The 20,069-nt window shown below is 35.8% G+C and overlaps 1 protein-coding gene across 3 annotated transcripts in view; it reads right to left on the minus strand.

The window, feature by feature from the left end:
- Window positions 1-20,069, minus strand: part of g2e3 (G2/M-phase specific E3 ubiquitin protein ligase) — a 102,602-nt gene continuing 82,533 nt past the window's right edge. Inside the window, exons 1-14 of one of the 3 annotated variants that reach the window (XM_051133377.1) lie at window positions 7,366-7,700; window positions 7,134-7,231; window positions 6,414-6,515; window positions 6,209-6,333; window positions 5,495-5,657; window positions 5,301-5,407; window positions 4,789-4,905; window positions 4,557-4,681; window positions 4,360-4,468; window positions 3,234-3,535; window positions 2,949-3,130; window positions 2,673-2,845; window positions 1,133-1,344; window positions 1-1,008 (exon numbers count right to left, since the gene is read on the minus strand). In XM_051133377.1, coding sequence (XP_050989334.1) covers window positions 761-1,008; window positions 1,133-1,344; window positions 2,673-2,845; window positions 2,949-3,130; window positions 3,234-3,535; window positions 4,360-4,468; window positions 4,557-4,681; window positions 4,789-4,905; window positions 5,301-5,407; window positions 5,495-5,657; window positions 6,209-6,333; window positions 6,414-6,515; window positions 7,134-7,231; window positions 7,366-7,426 — 2,124 coding nt within the window. In that variant the 5' untranslated portion in view covers window positions 7,427-7,700 and the 3' untranslated portion in view covers window positions 1-760. Of the gene's footprint in view, window positions 1,009-1,132; window positions 1,345-2,672; window positions 2,846-2,948; window positions 3,131-3,233; window positions 3,536-4,359; window positions 4,469-4,556; window positions 4,682-4,788; window positions 4,906-5,300; window positions 5,408-5,494; window positions 5,658-6,208; window positions 6,334-6,413; window positions 6,516-6,753; window positions 6,781-7,133; window positions 7,232-7,365; window positions 7,701-20,069 lie in introns of those variants that run through there. The other 2 variants (XM_051133378.1, XM_051133380.1) reach the window with 2 other exon arrangements.

The following is a 20,069-nucleotide window of genomic DNA, read 5'->3' on the forward strand; positions in this document are numbered from 1 at the left end:
TAAATTATGACAGATATCGAGCCGGCAAACTATCATACAGTTTTAAACTACTTAAGGAGAAATTAAACATTATACAAAAACAAAAGCAAGCTGGCTTCTGTCTGAATGGGTCTCTGGCACAAAACAATGAGATCATTTAATTCAGTAACTACTGACTCATATATAGTGGCAGCAGTTAACCACTATGTAAAAAAAAAAAAATTGGCAATTGCACCATCTTGTGGCTATCAAAAAATTACAACCTCGTTAACTTTTTCTATAAAAAAAAAAAAAAAAAAAAAATATTACTGCTAAATACCCATGCTGTTAGACAAAACACAAAACTACTTAATAGTACAAACTTTGGTTATGCTACTAGCTATAACCTGTGCACTTTCAAACTGTGCACCTCAATTTACAAGAAAAACCTTTTTTTGAAAACACAAAAGAACAATTTTATCACATCTAAGATGGTATGAAACACACATTGCTTTGCAGTTGAAGCCTTAATGGTGCTGAGCGGCTCAAAGCAAAGCAGTTACAATGTCCTTCTTTTCTGTTGAGGAATGTCAATTTACTGATAAATAACTGAAAACACCTGGTTTACTGATAAATAAAGTGAGGAGCAACCTATGATCAAGTAATGCTAACGTGAGTTAGGTTGAGAAATACTGTTTATATAATGGTTGATAACCCCAATAAATAGACTTTTAGCACCATTGTAGATCATTAGGTAAATCTACGCCGTGAATGTACTGAAATGTCCAGTCTGGAGAAGAGTTTAAACGTCCTGCATTACTGAGAACTGACACACTGTGTATTCCAAGTGCTTCTTGAAGAGCTCATATGAGGGAAGTACTGGCAGAACGAGGTGATTGGCATCACAGTAGCTCTGAGGAAAGGCACACGAAGGGTCTGGTGAGCTGATGAATGAAATAGACGGAGTGGGGTGGAATCCAATGGATGGAACCAAATCTGTAGCAGTGGCGAATGTTAGGAGGTCCTCAAGTGATGCTGCACACCGACCCTCTGAAACACAAGGGGAGGGTTAAGATCACAGCTTATCTTCTAACATATATTAAAGTCTTATTTTATTGTCATGCATAAAATAATATTCACAAGAATCTATAAATTCTACCTGTAGCGAACGTACCTTCACACTCATGCAGATACTTCTTCCAAAATTTTACTGTTGTGTTCTCCTTTTCGTGTTGCTCTTTTTCTTCTGAAAACTGGATGGTAAAGAGCTCCATGACAGATTCAGCCGTCAGCCTTTCCACCGGCCCACAGAAGACTGAATGGAAAGCCTCTGTACACATCTGAACCTGCTCAAACAGTCCTAGGGTCCTTAAACCTTCACGGAATCTGAGAAAGGTAATATGAACTTGAACGAGCATGTACTTACAGTAGAAAAAAAAAAATAAATAAATAAATAAAAGTGAGAAAAAAAAAAAAAAAAAAAAAAAACACATTAAACATACAGTTGAAGTCAAACGTTTACATACATCTTGCAGAATCTGCAAAATGTTTATTTTACCAAAATAAAAGGGATCATAGAAAATGCATATTATTATTTTTTTTTTTTATTTAGAACTGACCTAAATAAGATATTTCACATTTCTTTTCACAATTTTTTTCAGCATTTATATGTATTTGAACCCTTTCCAACAATGACTATTATTTTAAGATCCACCTTTTCACATTGAGGACAACTGAGGGACTCATATGCAACTATTACAGAAGGTTCAAACGCTCACTGATGCTTCAAAAGAAAACATATGCATTAAGAGTCAGAGGGGTGAAAACTTTTTGAATTGGGTAAATTTAACTTATTTTGTCTTCTAGGAAACATGCAAGTATGTTCTGTAGCTTCTTAAGGGCAGTACTAAATTTTTAAAAAAGTATGATATTTAGGCAAAACTAGAAAAATGTACACATCTTTATTTGCTTCAAAAGTTTTCACTCCTTGGCTCTTGATGGATCGTATTTCCTTCTGAAGCATCAGTGAGCATTTGAACCTTCTGTAATAGTTGCATATGAGTCCCTCAGTTGTCCTCAGTATGAAAAGATGGATCTCAAAATCATAAAGTCATTGCTGGAAAGGGTTCAAATACACAAAAATACTAAAAAAAACAAAGAATTTATGGGACCTGAAGAACAGCTGTTCAGGACAAATAAAGGATCCCATGAATCACTAAATAAAAAAAAAAAAAAAAAAAAACAGCTGTGGATCATTCAGGTAACAACACAGTATTAAGAACCATGCGTATGTAAACTTTTGAACGTAATTTTTATGAATTTTATGTAAAATATCTTATTCAGGTCAGTACTTAAAAATAATAATACTAACAACAACAACAACAACAACAACAACAACAACAACAACAACATGCACTTTGCATGATGCCTCTTATTTTAGTAAAATAATTAACATTTTGCAGAGCATTTTAATTCAGGTGCTTTAAATTGATCACAATGACAGGAAAGTATTTTTTACGTTCAGATAAATACTGTTCTTTTCTATTCAAAGAATTGAAACATTACGGTTTCATCAAAATACTTTCAATTTTGATAACAGTAAGAAATGTTTCTTGAGCACCAAGTCAGCATATTAGAATGATTTCTGATGAATCATGTGACACTAAAGACTGGAATAATGCTTTGCCATCACAGAAATAAGTTAGCGTACCAACCTCTGCAGAGGCAGCTGTAGTCTGATGATCAGGTAGAAATTTAGTACATCCTCCACCAGCACGTCCTTCTCGGAGAGCTTGCTGATCTTTCGCCAGCAACCTGCTGCTTCCAAATACTGTGATGCGGAGTACATTGCTTTTTTCAGCACCTTTATAGAGTTTGCTTCTGCAATCTAAAAGTGCACTCAGAGGTTAGCAAGTGTACAACAACCATTTGGTTCACTATAGTCTCAGTGCAACCCCAGCAAGCAAAACGTAAGCAAAAACAAAACTCACCTGTCTGATTTTATATGCAAAAGCAGTGTCTCCAAGGTCTTGTAAAGTCGGTCTGTAGTTTGTGGGGTAGTTAAACAGACTGTGGTAGAGTGCTGGGGAGAAGAATCCCACAGGAGGACCTCCGTGAACCAAAGAGAGGGCCAACAGACTGCCGACTTCAAAGTAGAGGTCATCCCTCAGAGCTGTTCACACAAAAACTTTTAGTTTTGAAGGGAGCAGTGAGAGGTGCTATGCAAGAAATGAAATCAAAACAAGCATAAATGGATGGGAATAAAAGTGCTCTACCTTTTGAGTTCAGAGCCAGGTTTTTATTTCCATCAGGTCCCTCGAAGATTTCTGACATCTGAAGTTTCGAAACAAGACATCTGAGGAAGCGACGCTGACTCCTAATATTGCTGTTAAGTTTGTCTTTGGAGAATTTCACAGAAAGCGTGCAGCAGGGATTAAAGTCACTTTGCCGCAGAACCCGCAAAGCTGCTTCCATCACCCCGTCATCATCTTCCACTAGCACCTCTGTGGACTGCTGCTGTGATATCTGACGGGCCAGATCCATTAAGACCTCCGGAGAAGTGGCTGGCACACACTGCCTAGAAAACAGGGAGAGAGCTGATACTACTACAGTTCAAAATAATAATAATAATAATAATAATATTATTATTCGCAAAATAATCATCATTTTAACATATTTATTAAATTAAAGCTCAAGGATGCTTTACAATTACTGTACAATGCACAATGACAACTGATGGATGAGATGAAACTTCTTCTGTAATAATCGGCAGCACACAGCTTCTATGGTATAATGGTCCAGAGAAATTAAAGGGATAATTCACTGAAAAATGAAAATTCTGTCATTAATTACTCACCCTCATGTCGTTCCAAACCCATAAGACCTTCATTCTTCTTTGAAACACGAATTAGAATATTTTTTATGAAATCCAAGAGTTTTCTGACCCAGAAAGGCCCAGAAAGGTAGTAAGGACATTGTTAAAATGGTCCATGTGACATCAGTGGACGCGTATTTACAAGAGTACGACGACACATTCATGTGGTGCTGCTGAGCAGGAGCCGGCGTTTGTTTTTTTGTTTTTTTACACACACAAGTATTCTTGTAGCTTCATAACATTATAGTTGAAACACTGACGTTACATGGACTATATTAATAATGTTCTTACTACCTTTCTGATCCTTGAACTAGTCAGTTGTGTTGCTGTCTGCAGGGTCAGGGCTCTTGTATTTCATCAAAAATAACTTAATTTGTGTTCCAAAGATGAATGAAGGTCTTACGGGTTTGGAACGATGGAATTTTCATTTTTATTATTTACAGTTCAAAGGGTCAACTGTCCCTTTAAACTGTAAATAATCTAGAACAGTTCCTACTCATAACAGATACAATTAATTAGGAAAGTACCTTTTACTAATGAGTGAAGAGTGAAGGTCAGAGATGTTTTTAAACAGCCTCTTCCTCTCTTGCCTTATAGCCAGTGGAGATTCAACATGGTTTGGCAATGGCACTGACTCTGGGGGAAGAAATAAATAAATAAATGAATGTAAAACAACCACATTTTAAACAATAGTTCAGATTTCAGTTCAGAAATAATAGCTCACTTTTTTCCTCAACAGCAGCTTTACAGTCAGCACAGATCCAGTCGCTTTCGTAAAGCCTGAGGTTGGAACATTTTCGATGAGTCCCCCTGGATCCACACAACTTGCAACGAACAACTTCAAAAACCCTGCAAGCAAAGGCATTTCTAATTTTAACAACAGCTAGAAATCTTTTCAAAAACAAACCCATTCCATTTCATGATTTCAGGACGACCAAACAAAAGACTCAGATTACCCTGACTGTGAGCTGTATTTACGACCTTTGCTGCAGCGACACTTCACAGCATCACAGTGCTGGTACACTTGCAGTAAGTCTTCATATGCATTCTCCTCTAGTTCCCATGCTGCATCCCTGAAAAATATACAATGTATTATAGGAATAGGTCACCCATAATAGATTGACTATATGTGAGGTAATTTTTCATCTAAACAGATTTGAAGAAATGTAGCATCACATAACTACATTTTGGATGGCCTGAGGGTGTGTAAACTTTCAGCAAAACTTTATTTTTATGTGAACTATTTCTTAAGCATTTATAGTAATGGAAAATGAATAGCTGTACAATGCTATAGATATGAAATGTTTTGCCATGTCAAAGTGATGTGCAACAAAATACATGTTAAAAAAAAATATATAAAATGTAAATAACTCCAGCAGTCTATAAAGGATACAAATCAAACATTAAACCAATCAGAATATTTTACATTTAATCACTAGAATCAATATCAGAAACACATTCTATTTACCGCTCTGGTATGTATATTCCCATTCTGAGCATTTCCTGCTGAAACTGGTCCTTGTTATTGCAGAGTGTGCATTTGAAGAAAAACATGGCAGCGCTGTGTGCATAATGCTGGATAAGAGATGAAAACCAGGGTCAAATTTCAAATCCCTTATCTTTATATTTTATACAAATTTTACAAATTTGTGGTACAATTACCTGTACACAGTTTCTGTGAAACCAGCTGCCATGACATACAGGACACTTGAGGACATTGTAGGAGAGGACAGGTTCAATGGGCTCCAGACAGACAGAGCAAGAAAGCGGCAGACTGGGGCTGGAGACGCAGGACTGACTGGGTGCATGCTTTTTACAGAAAGACCTGCAAATGATTGCAAACATCAATACCAAGATGAAATTAAATTACCATTTAGCAAGGATGCATTAAATTAATCGAAAATGACAGTAAAGACATTTATAAAGTTAAATAAGATTTATATTTAAAAAAAAAAAAAAAAGCTTTAAACTTTCTATTGATCTAAGAATAAATACAGAAATCTAGAAAAAAAAATATAGCATGGTTTCCACAAAAATATATTTAGCAGCACAACTGTTTTCAACATAAGAAATGTTACTTCAGCACCAAATAAGCATATTAGACTGGAGTAATGGATGCAAGAATAAATTAAATTCTAAAATTCAACAAAATAGAAAACAGTTATTTTAAATTGTAATAATGTTTTACAATATTTCTTGTTTCTAACTGGATTTTTGATCAAATAAATGCATCCTTGATGAGTATAAAAGTCTTCTTTACAAAAAAAGTTCTACCATTACCAAATTACCAACCCCAAACTTTGAATTTTAGTGTAGATTTTAAACTGTCATCGCATCTTCCACCCGCAACCGGTGCATATCAAAAAACACACTTACGGAAACAAGTCGGTGAACTGGAAAATAAACCCCTGCTCCAATCCACAAGGCATGTGGATCATTTGCCGACAGCTTTTGATGGAGCACCCCACCGAAGCGCCAACCTTTTTGCAGGACGTGCACCTCTGCAAGTCAAAAAGCGATAGTCTCAGAAACATTTCTGCAGCGTTAAACAAAACATGTCAAGGGTCAAATGTGTACTTACCAGTCTTGAAGATCTGCGGATCTCCTTTTTTATGTCAGCCACAAGAAAACCATGAACGTCTTCATCCTCCTCCCCTCTCTGACATATTCCACTAGACATCAGCTGTAAAATTAGATTAAAGAATACCTGACTAGTAAGTTACCTCATGCTTGAATTATGATTTTTGGTGACACTTTTATAACATCTGCACATAATAATCCAAAACAAAGCTGTTAGCTAGATTTAGAAGCTAAAAGCTTTCATATTTGAAAACAGCCTTGCACAAAGACAATATCCAAGGTGTGATATTCTGTATTCCCATAAGAGATTAATGACTGACAGAACATGTAAAAACAACAACCTATATCTGTGATATTCAGGGGTAGAGTTTAGCTCCAACTTGCCTGCCTGGAAGTTTCAATTATATCTAGTAAGACCTTGATTAGCTGGCTCAGGTGTGTTTGATTAGGTATGGAACTAAACTCTGCAGGACACCGGCCCTCCAGAACCGAGTCTGGTGACCCCTGATCTAAACAAATAAATACACAGATATTATTTATGTCTAAATGTTAATCTCTCTGGCTGAACATAATATATTATCTATAGCATCATGGGATATCTTATACTTCAGGGAAGGGTGTCATAACACCAGTTTCTGAAACCGAAAAACAAGAAAGGGATTCCCAAATTAAATATATTATGCAAATACACATCATCAACATCTGAAAACATCTGGCTCACCAAACAGAAATAGTGGACTGTCAGGTTGTGCTGTTGGAGGGTGATCTTCTCTCCATACTTCTCAGGCATGTTGTCAGATCTCTTACAAAGACTGCAGACTAAAGGAGAGACACGGATATTAAATTTACTTGACGACATTTAGTTAAACTGTTATATAGGCACATATCTGATTATTGGTATTATCGTAAAGAACAAATTCGTTGTTACATAATCTAAAGGAAAAGCAACTTACTGAGGTCTTTGTCGTCGTGAATCTGTTTTGTTTCGGTAGTTTCCTCTTTCATCGCTTTCATTATTGTGTATTATGCAGCGAGCATTAAGTTAAAATCGATTTTTTAAAATGGCGATTTAAAGAGCTCTGAATCAGAGGTCTGTTGCTACTGGCTTGGCAAGTTCAGTCATAGGTTCAGTAACGTTAACTCTATTAGACTCACTTCATGACGAGTTTTTTTTTCTAGTCTTCTTACTCCGTAAGGCAAAAACACATAGTCCTTAGGTAACCGGGTTTTTAATAAAATTATATTAGAGTCAATAGTGTACGAGTGTAAATCGCATGATAAAATTCAAAAATCCCTCTGCCACGGAAAATCCGCCTCCGCTTGATTTTGGTTGGTTGAATTCAAACCAAAACAGAGATTTTCCTGTGGGAGGGGCTCTGGCCAAAACATTGCGCTGCGGGGTCACGTACTACACTACGTCCGTTTATTTTACAAAATAAAAGTCTACGAACTTTATTACAAAATAAGGTTAAGTTTGATTTTTGTGAAAATATGCTGTATGAGGCAGAAGTCCCACAATGACAGTAAGTGATTATTTTTATATTGTGTCGTTATATTTGATATTTCATATCAACTGTTTTGGCCTACATCACTCTAATATTTGTAATATTTACTAAAAACAATGTATACATGAAATGCAACATTTGTGCTGCGTTAAATTTTGCAGTTGTATATTTCATTATTATTATTGTTAATTATTTGTATTTGACTGTGTAATTACGTAATCATTTATAATTACATTTTTATTAAAATTCCATATTTTAATTGTTGTTTCTACATTCAAAATTGTAACATTTAAAGCATTAATTTTACATACTTATTTCTGCACTGCAAAAAAAGCTTTTCTTACTTAGATTTTTTGTCTTGTTTCCAGCCAAAATATCTGAAAATTCTCAAATCAAGAAGGATTTTTCTAGACAAGCAAAAATTATAGTTTTCAGAAAAAATCTGCCAGGGGGGTAAGTAAAATAATCTTGTTCTCTGCTTGAAATAAGATTATTTTGCTTACCCCATTGGCAGATTATTTTGCTTGTTTTAAGCAAAAACTCAGTTAAACTTGATGTCTTTTTTCTGAAAACAAGACAATCGTTTTTGCTTGTCTAGAAAATCCTTCTTGATTCAATAATTTTTAGTTATTTTGGCTGGAAACAAGACAAAAAAATCTAAGTAACAAAAGTATTTTTTGCAGTGATGCTATTGGAATTCCCATATAAATGCATTGTGCCTCTGCAGAACTGACCAATGTTTGTAAAAGCAAAGACAACATAATTTTGTGTTTAAAGGATTAGTTCACTTCCAGAACAAAAATTTCCTGATAATTTACTCACCCCTTTGTCATTCAAAATGTTTATGTTTTAGGAATATAGCCAAGGAATAAGGGTCTCATATAGCGAAACAATTGGTCATTTTCTAAAAAAAATTTAAAATGTATATACTTTGAATATATTTTAACCACAAATGCCCACTGGGTTCCATTTTAGTCCACTGTATGGAGAAAAATCTTGGAATGTTTTCCTCAAAAACCTTAAATAGGCATGAATGACATGGAAGTAAGCAAATTATCAGGACATTTTTATTGTAGAAGTGAACTAATCCTTTAATATGCTATGTCCGCTGCAGCTTTTGTGCTGCCTTTGCAAAGTAAAGCTGACTAAATGTTTTAATTTAGTTGGTGCAAAGCATTACATTGCACTTGGTGTCCATTGACTTCTGTGCACTGATTGGCACAAGGACTTTAAAATACTACTGAAGTATTAATGGTTTGAAATAACATGTACCCAATATGTAATTCTAAAATAAGTATGTGTAAAGACCACTGGGTCTAGAAAGTGTCTATTTTCTGCATATGATGTATGTGCCCACCACTTTTGACCAAAGTGTATAGTGGTTGCTGTATCATAATTATTTATAATAAGTTTTTTTTTTTAATTCTCATTCTTGTTACCTTCAATAACAGCTTTGGAGATAAACTAACTGTTATGGCATCACCTCCTGTGCACTGCCTTCCTCCCCTGTGTTAAACAACAATCTAACCTTCACAAGATGGAGAAATTCTTACTTCAAACACTAATGCAATTGAGAGGTGAGAAAAGAACTGATGGTTTCACACAGTGCCTGCTTTCCTTGAAAGGGTTAAAGCTAAGAGAACATGCCTAGTTGATTCTTCATCAGTATCACTAACCAGTAGGTGGTAGCAGATCAAAACAGTTCAAAGTGCTGTCTGCTTGAGAACTGCCTCCCCTTCCAAATCTGACACAGATCTTCAGGGGTTCAGTTTATGATATGCATACACTAATCTGACACACCAGAACAAAGCATAGTTTCTAGAACCATTTTTTTCAGTAAAATGAGAAAAGGTTAAATATTAACCGTGCATATTTTCTTAAAGCTTTCCCACTTTAAATAGTGTATGCCAATATTTTTTTACAATGTTTAGCGCATTGATTTGTAACACTGAGCAATTAATAATGAATTGCAATTATATTTGCATTCATTTGTGTATTAATCGTGAATTTTTTAGACTTGCTATATAGTATTCTGAAATATTATCAATTACAATTATAGATATAAAGGATTTTGATTAAATCTGAAATAGTCGCTGATGTACAGCGCTATGTCTTGTGCATTTTTACTGTATAGTGTGAGTCTATTAACTCAGATGTTTCTGTAATAAGAACTGATTAATACATCTGGTGCCCTGGAGAAAACTCTGTTTTTAGAGATTTCTCTACCACTCCAGCAAGTACGCACAAAATGCGCATTCAGTCACTGGATGCACCTGTAAACTAACCTGTGCTGCCCTGGCTGGCAGTCACAACTTATTCATAGACTCACTGGAGTGGATTAAAACAAATAAGTGCTGGGCTGCATGTCTGTTTTCTCCTGCCTGAGTAGATCTAGGAGACCCAGATCAAGGTCTTGACTTGCCTATTGTTTGACAACACTTGCGAGGGGGTCCTTGAATGCTCTTTTGACTTGAGATATAAGATTACAGGCCATGCTTTTCCTCCCTTCACTAAATTCCAGAGGGAGTCCAAACAACTCCCTCAATTTTCGAAGCAGTGCTTCCTCCCCCAGTGTCCAAAGCTTCTCAGAGTTTGCATTATGCAAGCTAATTTAGCCAATTATGCACAGGTGTGATGCTAATTCTCCTCTCACATACCGAGCTCCCGACAGTAAAAATAGTATAATTATACAGCTGTCCCCGTGTTTTCCTTCCCAGCCACTGCAACAGCCTCTGTCTCACAAAAACCAGCATTTCACTAAAGGCTATCTTGAAGAATCTGCCACGACTTTCTCTCCTTTCAACTCAACTGTTCATTGTTGTACTTTGTGAAGCAGGTGTGAGACTGTATCACACTCTGTATGAAATGTAACATTGGATATTATCGCACAGGCATAGACTAACTTGTCTACATACAAATTGCTCCATTTGCCAATTGAGAAAAACATGTTTTCTTGTTTTTCACTGGCAGTTCCAATTATGTCTGGAATTCAACTCACAACATGTAAATGGCACATAGTTTTGTTATTATATATATATACTCTTAAAAATAAAGATTCTTCATTCGCATCTATGGTTCCATGAAGAACATCCATGAAACATTTACTTTGCACAGAAGGTGCTATATACACTACCAGTCCAAAGTTTTTGAACAGTAAAATTTTTAATATTTTTAAAGAGGTCTCTTCTGCTCACCAAGCCTGCATTTGTTTGATCCAAAGTACAGCAAGAACAGTAAAATTTTGAAATATTTTTACTATTTAAAATAACTGTTTTCTATTTTAATATATTTTAAAATGTTATTTATTCCTGTGATTCAAAGTTGAATTATTAGCAGCATCTTTATTCCAGTCACATGATCCTTCAGAAATCATTATTATGATGATGTTGTAAACAGCTGAGTAGAATTTTTTTTAGGTTTCTTTGAATAGAAAGTTCAGAAGAACAGCATTTATCTGAAATAGAAACATTATAACATTATTTTTAACATTTATAAATGTCTTTATTATCACTTTTGATCAATTTAAAGCATCCTTGCTAAGTAAAAGTATTAATTTAAAAAAAAATTCAACTCCAACCTTTTGAATATAGAGCATAGTGCTATAAAAGCTTTTTATTTTTAGATAAATGCTGATCTTTGGATCTTTCTATTCACCAATAAATCTTGAAAAAAAGTACTCAAATGTTTTAAATATTGATAATAATAATAAAAATGATAATTGTTTCTTGAACAGCAAATCAGCATATTAGAATATTTTCTGAAGCATCATGTGACACTGAAGACATAATTACTAAAGTATTGATGCTGAAAATTTAGGTTTGATCACAGGAATAAATTACATTTTAAGATATATACTAATAGAAACCAGTTATTTTAAATAGTAAAAATATTTCACAATATTACTGATTTTGCTGGGTTTTGGATCAAATAAATGCAGGCTTGGTGAGCAGAAGAGACTTCTTTAAAAAACATTTTACTGTTTAAAACCTTTTGACTGGTAGTGTAGAGGAAAAAGTTTCTTTAGATTATTAAAATATTTTTCAAATTAAAAAAGAAATGCTTCCCAGAATAGTTCTTTTATGCAAAGAATCCTTTGGAACCTTTATTTTTAAGAGCATAGGAACTGGAACATGTGTAAATAGTAGTTCTTTGAGTCTTCACAGTTATAGAGAGGGTGGAAAGGCAGACATTTATAGAAAAAAATGTGTGACGGGAGTTTTAACCCGAGCGTATGAATGTTCGTCTCAAATGTTTCTGAGAAAGTGTAATGCATTCCTGATCCCACACTCCTACACACCTCTGAAAACTCCCCAGATTCCTTCTTTTTTTTTTTGATAGCGATAGAGCTTACACCGGGGACAGCAACCTTTTCATTATATTCTGTCACTTTTGATACATTTAATCGACATGACCACCAACCCCGATGAAGAGCTCTCTTCTCCAGACAAAAAGCCCTGGATATTATTATCAGGGTACGTGAGAGCTGCAAACCAGTCCTTGAAATTGATGGCTGAAGTCAAATTAAATGATCATGGTCCCTAGTTAGCTGCCCTTTCAATATACGAATTTCTGTAGGGAATAGGATTGACTCTGACCCCACTCTTGAGGCTTCCTGGTGCACATGTATAACAGCTTGTGATATCTCATCTCGTGTGGCTTGAGGAAATTGCTGTCTACACAGGCCAAATAATTCTGTCTCTTTGACCTGTGGTTCAGGGAAGTCTAATTATCAGCTTCAGCGCTGGGCTCGCCGGGGTCCCCGAGCCGCCTTAAAGGCCCTGGGCTGTCACCCTTTCCGTCTCCCCTCCCAAAATGAAAATTGAGTTGTCTGCAGAGTGATAAAATGTGTCTGCTAATCAGAAATGTGAAAAGATCCAGGGCGAGAGTGGCACCGAGGCATGAGAGAATTGCAGATTTCTTTCTTGCCGTCTGTCAGATTGTCTAAAGTTTTGCTAACATATATAATCACTTGAAAACATTCTTTTGGAAATGTGCACCATAGATGCTCATTAGTCTTGTTAGCACGACTTGAGCTGCTGGAATTATTTAATGACTTTAGCTGGTTTGTTTGCTTGCTACTTCAAACATTTGCAGATTTATGCCATTTATCCAATTTTGTATTTGTTTACCATGCTGTCTATATGAGCATTATTATTCATCCAAACATGTTGTTTCTCATTATTTGTGATACAATATGGCACTCCATAGGAACAGAAAAAAAAGCAAATATGTCAATGTGCTCGTCTGTGTGTGTGTGTGTGTGTGTGTGTGAGATGGGATGGGATGGGGGTCTCTCGTTTTTCATCACCCTCAGGTCACAGGGTTCACTCTTGGGTGGAGCCTTTTTCTCTCTGAGGCATGCTGAGGTATCAATAACTCAATGTTTCACCACACAATCTTTTTTAAAAGCGCTCTGAAAACAAACAGAGGCTGGACCACCGTCACCAGGACAGCAGCACCATGGACACAGGTAACACTTTCACCCAGCATTCCCTCACTTTATAGCTGCATCAACTAAGCTCAACACGCCTCCACTGCTGGGACGGCATGATTTACTTCTTTGTTTCTTTTTTAAAATGTCGCTTGTGTCGTCTGAATGTACGAAATTATTAATTCACGTTGTGGCGTGCAAGAGCTGGATCTTTCTGTGAACATTATTCTGCCGGCAGCTCTGAAAAGGTTGAGCTGCAAAATGGTCTCATTTAAGAGCGTTTCAATTCAACCTTTGAACCTAGCGCAGATGATTGGGATGTTTGCTTCCTTTCCCGTTTTTGCCAACTAACATAATTCAAGATCGACTTTTCCTGTTGCTCTTATGACTCAACAAACAAGAAAAATAACTTTTGAAATTGCGTCTCTTAGTTTCACATTGCATTGCTTTGGTGAAATCTAATTTGAGAGAAAATGGCAACCCAGCTGTTCTTTTGATAGAGAATCACCAAAACATGGGTTCTTTCAGTGCAACATGCATAGTCCATCCTCATCTACACATCAATGAGCTTTTCTCTTGTCTGCAAGGCTATAATTAAAGCTCTGTGCTGTGCTAGGGGTAATTTATCCTCCTTCTCTGGCTCTGTGCTGAAATCAGGTAGCAGGGCATGATTGCAGTGGATGGGGCGTTGCGCTTTGCACAATGCGGCCGCTTTGTGTTCTCCGAGCTTGTGGAGCACATGTGGATGAGCTCCCATTAAATATACAAATTTATTATGCAAACAAAAGGGGTTAATTGTCCACATATTTGTATGCGGCGTGTAAATGAATTATACGGGTTTCATAGCAACCGCTTCTGGAAGGAAGGTCGGGTTGGTGTTTTTTGTTGCTGCTGTGAAGGTTACGGTGCACTATCAGAGTCATCGGAGAGAGACGTCGGACCAATGACCAGTTCAAAATGGACATTTTACTGCGAAAAATATATTCTCGAACTTTTATACTCAGCAGACGAAAGGCAGGATAGGAAACTAAGAAAAGAAAAATCAACGTTTTTTCATATGCAACGGCATCGCCATATAGAGGTTCAAGCAGCCGACCAGAGAAAGTGAGATCATTAATCTCCTCCATAATTAATTGCTTTATCTAGTCAATTAGGCATGCATGTTAGCACCTGCACATTCCCTGAAGACAAAGGAGAGAATTATTTCCCAAAGGCAATAGTAGCTAACTCATTTCAGCTTTAATTTGTTAGAGTTTGAGCTTTAATATTTTGTCAAAATGTTTAAAAGACCAGACTAATTTTAACAGCATGGAGTTTCAGGTCTGTGGAATTGTTTTAATTATACTAAAAAAAAAAAAAAAAAGCAGAGCAGATGCTTAAATTATATAGAATTAATCAAAATCCGGATCAGACATCTACATGCATATGTGACCCTGGACCACAAAACCAGTAATAAGGGTCAAATTATTGAAATGTATACATAATCTAAAAGCTAAATAAGCTTTCAACTGATGTATGGTTTGATAGGATATGACAATATTTGGCCGAGATACAACTATTTGAAAATCTGGAATCTGAGGGTGAAAAAACATCAAAATACTGTGAAAACTGCCTTTAAAGTTGTCCAAATGAAGTTCTTAGCAATGCATATTACTAATCAAATATTACGTTTTGATATATTTACGGTAGGAAATTGACAAAATATCTTCATGGATCATGATCTTTACTTAATATCCTAATGATTTTTGGCATTAAAGAGAAATCGCAAATTTTGACCTATACAATGTATTGTTGGCTATTGCCACAAACATAGCTGTGCTACTTATGACTGGTTTTGTGGTCCAGGGTCACATATAGAATCTTGTCCATATTGTATCTTGTGTTCATATTGTATTGCAAAACAATATTGCTGCTATTGAGGTGGGATACGGGCATGGTCAGGGACAGGTTTGGTGGTATGGGTAGGTTTAAGGGTGGGTTAAGGTGTAAAGGATGGGTCAAATGTAATTACAGATGTAATTGCATGCAGGTATTTTTAAAATATAAGTACAGTGTAAAAACATATACACAATAAGTGCATTATACCAAATGATTCATTTAAATGTAAGTACATAGTAGTTAAGGCCACCTAATAAAAAGTGGGACCTATTATATATTTTAATATAAGTTATAACTTTTATAACATTATATAAAATTGCACTTATTCATTTACTACTCTTGAGCCATGTTAATTACCAGTTACGTTTTTTTATTGTCTTTATCCCAAATAACAAACATCTCTTCATGTTCTATTAGAGTTTCATGCTTCAATATGACTTAGGGCTGCCCCCTAATAGTTGATCAACCATTAGTCAATGAGAATAGGCTTGGTCCACCAAAATTTTATTAGTCACTTAGTCAGAGGGAAGAAAATCCACCGGAAGTGGCAAAGTCACACAGTCCGTGACAGACAGATCGTTACCGGCTGGTCTATGTGGTGATATAGTACATCGGACAGGACATCCAAATGCTCACCTATCATTCTTCAACCTGAAATATGGCTTTTTATCTGAAATATGTAAGTAGTAGCAGCTTTACATGGCTGCTCAATCTAATGTTAACCTAGCAAAATTTTGAATACTGAAGTGTCTGTGCGGAGTGTGGAAGCTGAGCAGTAGTGCACTCACTGCATGACAGATGGAGGTGCTGATGCAGTCACTTGCTCTTAAAATACTCATATAGATAAGTGTAATACATCTTTCGAATCTGTAAAGACTCTTTATAGATTTAAAACATTATGCTTTTGTAAAATAATAAAAGCAAACAACCTCCAGGGCCCACCTTCCCCGAGATTTGCTTAGGCCCCTGTGTGTCACTTCGGAACTTTGTGTATTCTTGCCTTACACGCATGAAAAATATATCTATAGAGAGTGAAATGTATATTGTTAAATACACCAATTCAAATGTAAAACAAATATTCTCAGATTATGTGATCTGTATGAAACACGCATACAGGTGCATTCACTACTTGGGAGATGCGGCTTCAAACGATCCCAAATGCGGTTGTAAACAATCCCAGCCAAAGGAGAATGGTCTTATCTAGCAAAACGATCAGTTATTTTCATTTAAAAAATTACAATTTAAATACTTTTTAATCTTGAACACTCCTCTTGTCTTTCTCTGCCTGAACTCTGTGTATTCTGACTAAAGACAGTTAGGGTATGTCGAAAAACTTGTATTTTCAACTTCAAAAATCATTTCAAAATCATCCTACATCGCTGCAGAAGTACTGACCCAATCTTTGCAAAGTGAACATGCACAGAAGATCAAACACCCTTAACAAAAATGGTAAAACAGCGATATAGGATGATTTTGAAGTTGAGGAAGAACATGAGATGGGAGTTTTTCGACATACCCTAACTGTCATGAACAGGAAAAAAGTTCAGGCAGAGTAAGACAAGACGAGCGTTGACATTAAAAAGTATATAAATTATTTTTATAAAAATAACCAATCGTTTCGCTAGATAAGACCCTTATTTCTCAGCTAGGATAATTTACAACCACATTTGTGATCGTTTATTAATAAACATGCGATTTGTCAACTAATGCATAAAATGAACGACTACTAGTCGACCAGAAAAATCATTAGTTGAGGGCAACCCTACTATGACTAGCCATTCACTTTTTGTCTGCATTGAGCCCCTGAGAATATGACTGTATGCATGAATAACAGTTCAGGCCGAGCAAAGATCACCAAACTTTACCACAAAGCCGCAAAGCACAGCAGCTGCAGGACATAGGTCAACCCATAATTAAAGGGATTAGACAATGTTAGTAAATACATATTTGAGAGTTCCTGTGGATTTCCTGTGATTAAGTGATTGACTGTGTAGCATCTCTCTCCAACAGGGAAACAGGGATTTCGAAGATGTCAAGACCTGGATTAGCCGTACCATGAGGGAGTCACGGGAAGATTTTTAGCAACAGTGAACCAGACATCCTACTCTGGAATATGGGTCCTTCAAAGTTTTTGGACACACTTTAAACTTATTTTTTATTTTACCATCAAGTCCCAAAGAATTTATTTTAAACAGTATTATATAATTTTAAACTCAAACTTGTAATGGTTTGCTTGAAGTGTTGTAGTTTGGTGTACATCTCATAAAGAGCAATGGGAAAAGTGGTCATGTTTAATGATCATGTAGGAGCATCCTATATGTGTGAAAGGCACAGAGCAAGAGAATACGAACGAGAGAGACAAACACATTGACAAACATATCTATGTATAACCAATTAAACATTCAGCATGGCACAATTTCAACAATTGTGATTAATCAAACAGAATTTTTTACACTATAAACTATGCGTCTCTGGATCTGTTAAGAAACTTCTTTACAGTAGAGGATTTATCTTAAACAGACTATATCTAGCTTGACCTCTTAAACCCGGATTTATCTTGATAGAGGTTTAATTGAAGTCATTAGTGTGTAAGCATAAGCCGAAAAGTGTGCAGATAAATATGTCTTTAGCCAGCGCTGTTGTGCAATAGATGACTGTCAAAATGAACTGACAACCTTGTTTTCAAGGTTACCACGTTCCAATTAGCCCCTTCTGGTAAATGACGGTTATATATAGCATATGCCGATTACATGATTGAAAATGTCAACGGATCGTTTTCTGCAGATATTATAGACCTTCATAGGTTTTCATAGTTCTGTGCATGTCTATAAAGATGATTTCAGTAAGCATCTGTGAGGCAAATATTAAATGTAATGTGCTTTAGCTTAAGCTAAACAAGCTAAATGTGCTCCCACTCTTATTATGAACACAGCAGAACAAATTAGTCATAAATATATACATAATATAGACTTAATGTTTAAATATCAAATGCAGCTGATGCTGTTTTTATTAACCCTTGACAGAGAAGCAGTATGTGTATTTGTTTGTTGTCTGCTTCGAGAACATTGGTGTGACAGGTTGAAATGCAGTCCAGAAACATGTTGCCTAGAAACTAATAGAGTGAATAACCCAATATGTATGTGTTTGTCCTAGTATAGGTAACCATTGGCAACAGCAGAATCTCTCGTCTTTCATGTTAACCTGCTCATATTTATTTTTTTAACAAGTATTTCAATGTCATGGAACGACTAGACATTTCATGCATGAAAATATGTTTCTGAAACGTGCGAGGCATGTTTAATTTTATCCCAGAGATTTTCTTGTTTGTAAAACCTGTTTCTAGGAACAGATTTCTCCTTGCTTTTTTCTTGTGTTTATTTATTCATCATGACACAAATTAATGTGCTCACCCATTTTTTCCCCTCCCAGTTGTGCAAACATGTTTTGCAAAGATTCAGTCTAACCCAGTGCTAGCATGTCTGAGGGGAGCTACATTTCTGTTCTGTGCTTGCATACTCGTAAATGGTCCATAAATATGACCCAACACGGTTATGCATTATATATGGGGACTCGTCTTAGGACCATTCCCTCTGCACACGCACAGCTGGGGAGTGATGGGGGCGCACGCTGCTGGGGGAGGTGGAGGTCATGTTAAGTTCGCTCCACTAGTCTGCAAGCACTGCTCAGGATAATCTAAGGTGCCATGTGCTTGCAGTATTAGTGTCTTAATTTGTGAGCCCACCATCATCTTGGACATGCCACAAACCTTAGAAATACGTTTCCTGATTTTGGTAAAATTACATGGTCTTTTGATTTCAGTCTAATAACGTAGTATATTCCCAATTTTTTATTATACCACTTTTTAAAGCAATTGTGTTAACACACATTCTTTGAAAAAAATAAGTAAATTTATTTTGTCACTGGCACAGGACCCTTGTATTACGTTTCAATCTCAATTGACAGCATTTGTTTTGATCACTACTACATAATGTTGATGTTCTACAAAAAATAGTAATAATTTTGATTTTGCCATTATATTAGCAAAAATTGAGGTTATTGTGAGGCATCTACAGTAGAAATGCAAAGTGTATACATTACATTCATTCTTCTGTTATTACTTGTTTATTATTTAGGCTGTTTAAATCAGTTTTTTTTTTTTAAACCAGGGCGGGTTGTAGGGTCCCTTGATTTTCACCAGCTAGAGGGCGCCAGTGAGTCCCTATTAAATTACCACAATTACATTGCTTTTCAGCAAGAATTTACCATGTGTCATGTACTTTTAAACAGCATAAAATGGGTTACATTTTTGAAATGTTATCAGAAATACAAATATTAAAGAAGTTCACTTCCAGAGCAAAAATATACAGATAATTTACTCACCCCCTTGTCATCCAAGATGTTCATGTCTTTCTTTCTTCAGTCGTAAAGAAATTATGTTTTTTGAGGAAAACATTTTGGACTTGATTGGTGCCTGTGAGTTTGAACTTCCAAAATGCATTTTAAATGCATCTTCAAATGGCTCTAAGCAATCCCAGCCAAGGAAGAAGGGTCTTATCAAGCAAAATGATCAGTTATTTTCTAAAAAAAATATTTTACAATTTATATACTTTTTAACCTCAAATGCCCATCTTGTCTAGCTCTGTGCATTCTGGTTCAATAAAGTTAAAACTCTTATCTTATTTTCTCCTCAAACTTTAAAATCATCCTACATCGCTGCAGAAGTACAGACCCAGTGTTTACAAAGTAAACATGCAATGAGAGTCAAACACCCTTTACAATAAAAGGTAAACCGAAGTGAGGTAAAACAGCGATTTTGAAGTTGGAGGGGAAAATAAGATGGAAG

This window comes from Labeo rohita, chromosome 17 (genome assembly GCF_022985175.1).
Source record: "Labeo rohita strain BAU-BD-2019 chromosome 17, IGBB_LRoh.1.0, whole genome shotgun sequence".
Classification (NCBI taxonomy): domain Eukaryota; kingdom Metazoa; phylum Chordata; class Actinopteri; order Cypriniformes; family Cyprinidae; genus Labeo; species Labeo rohita.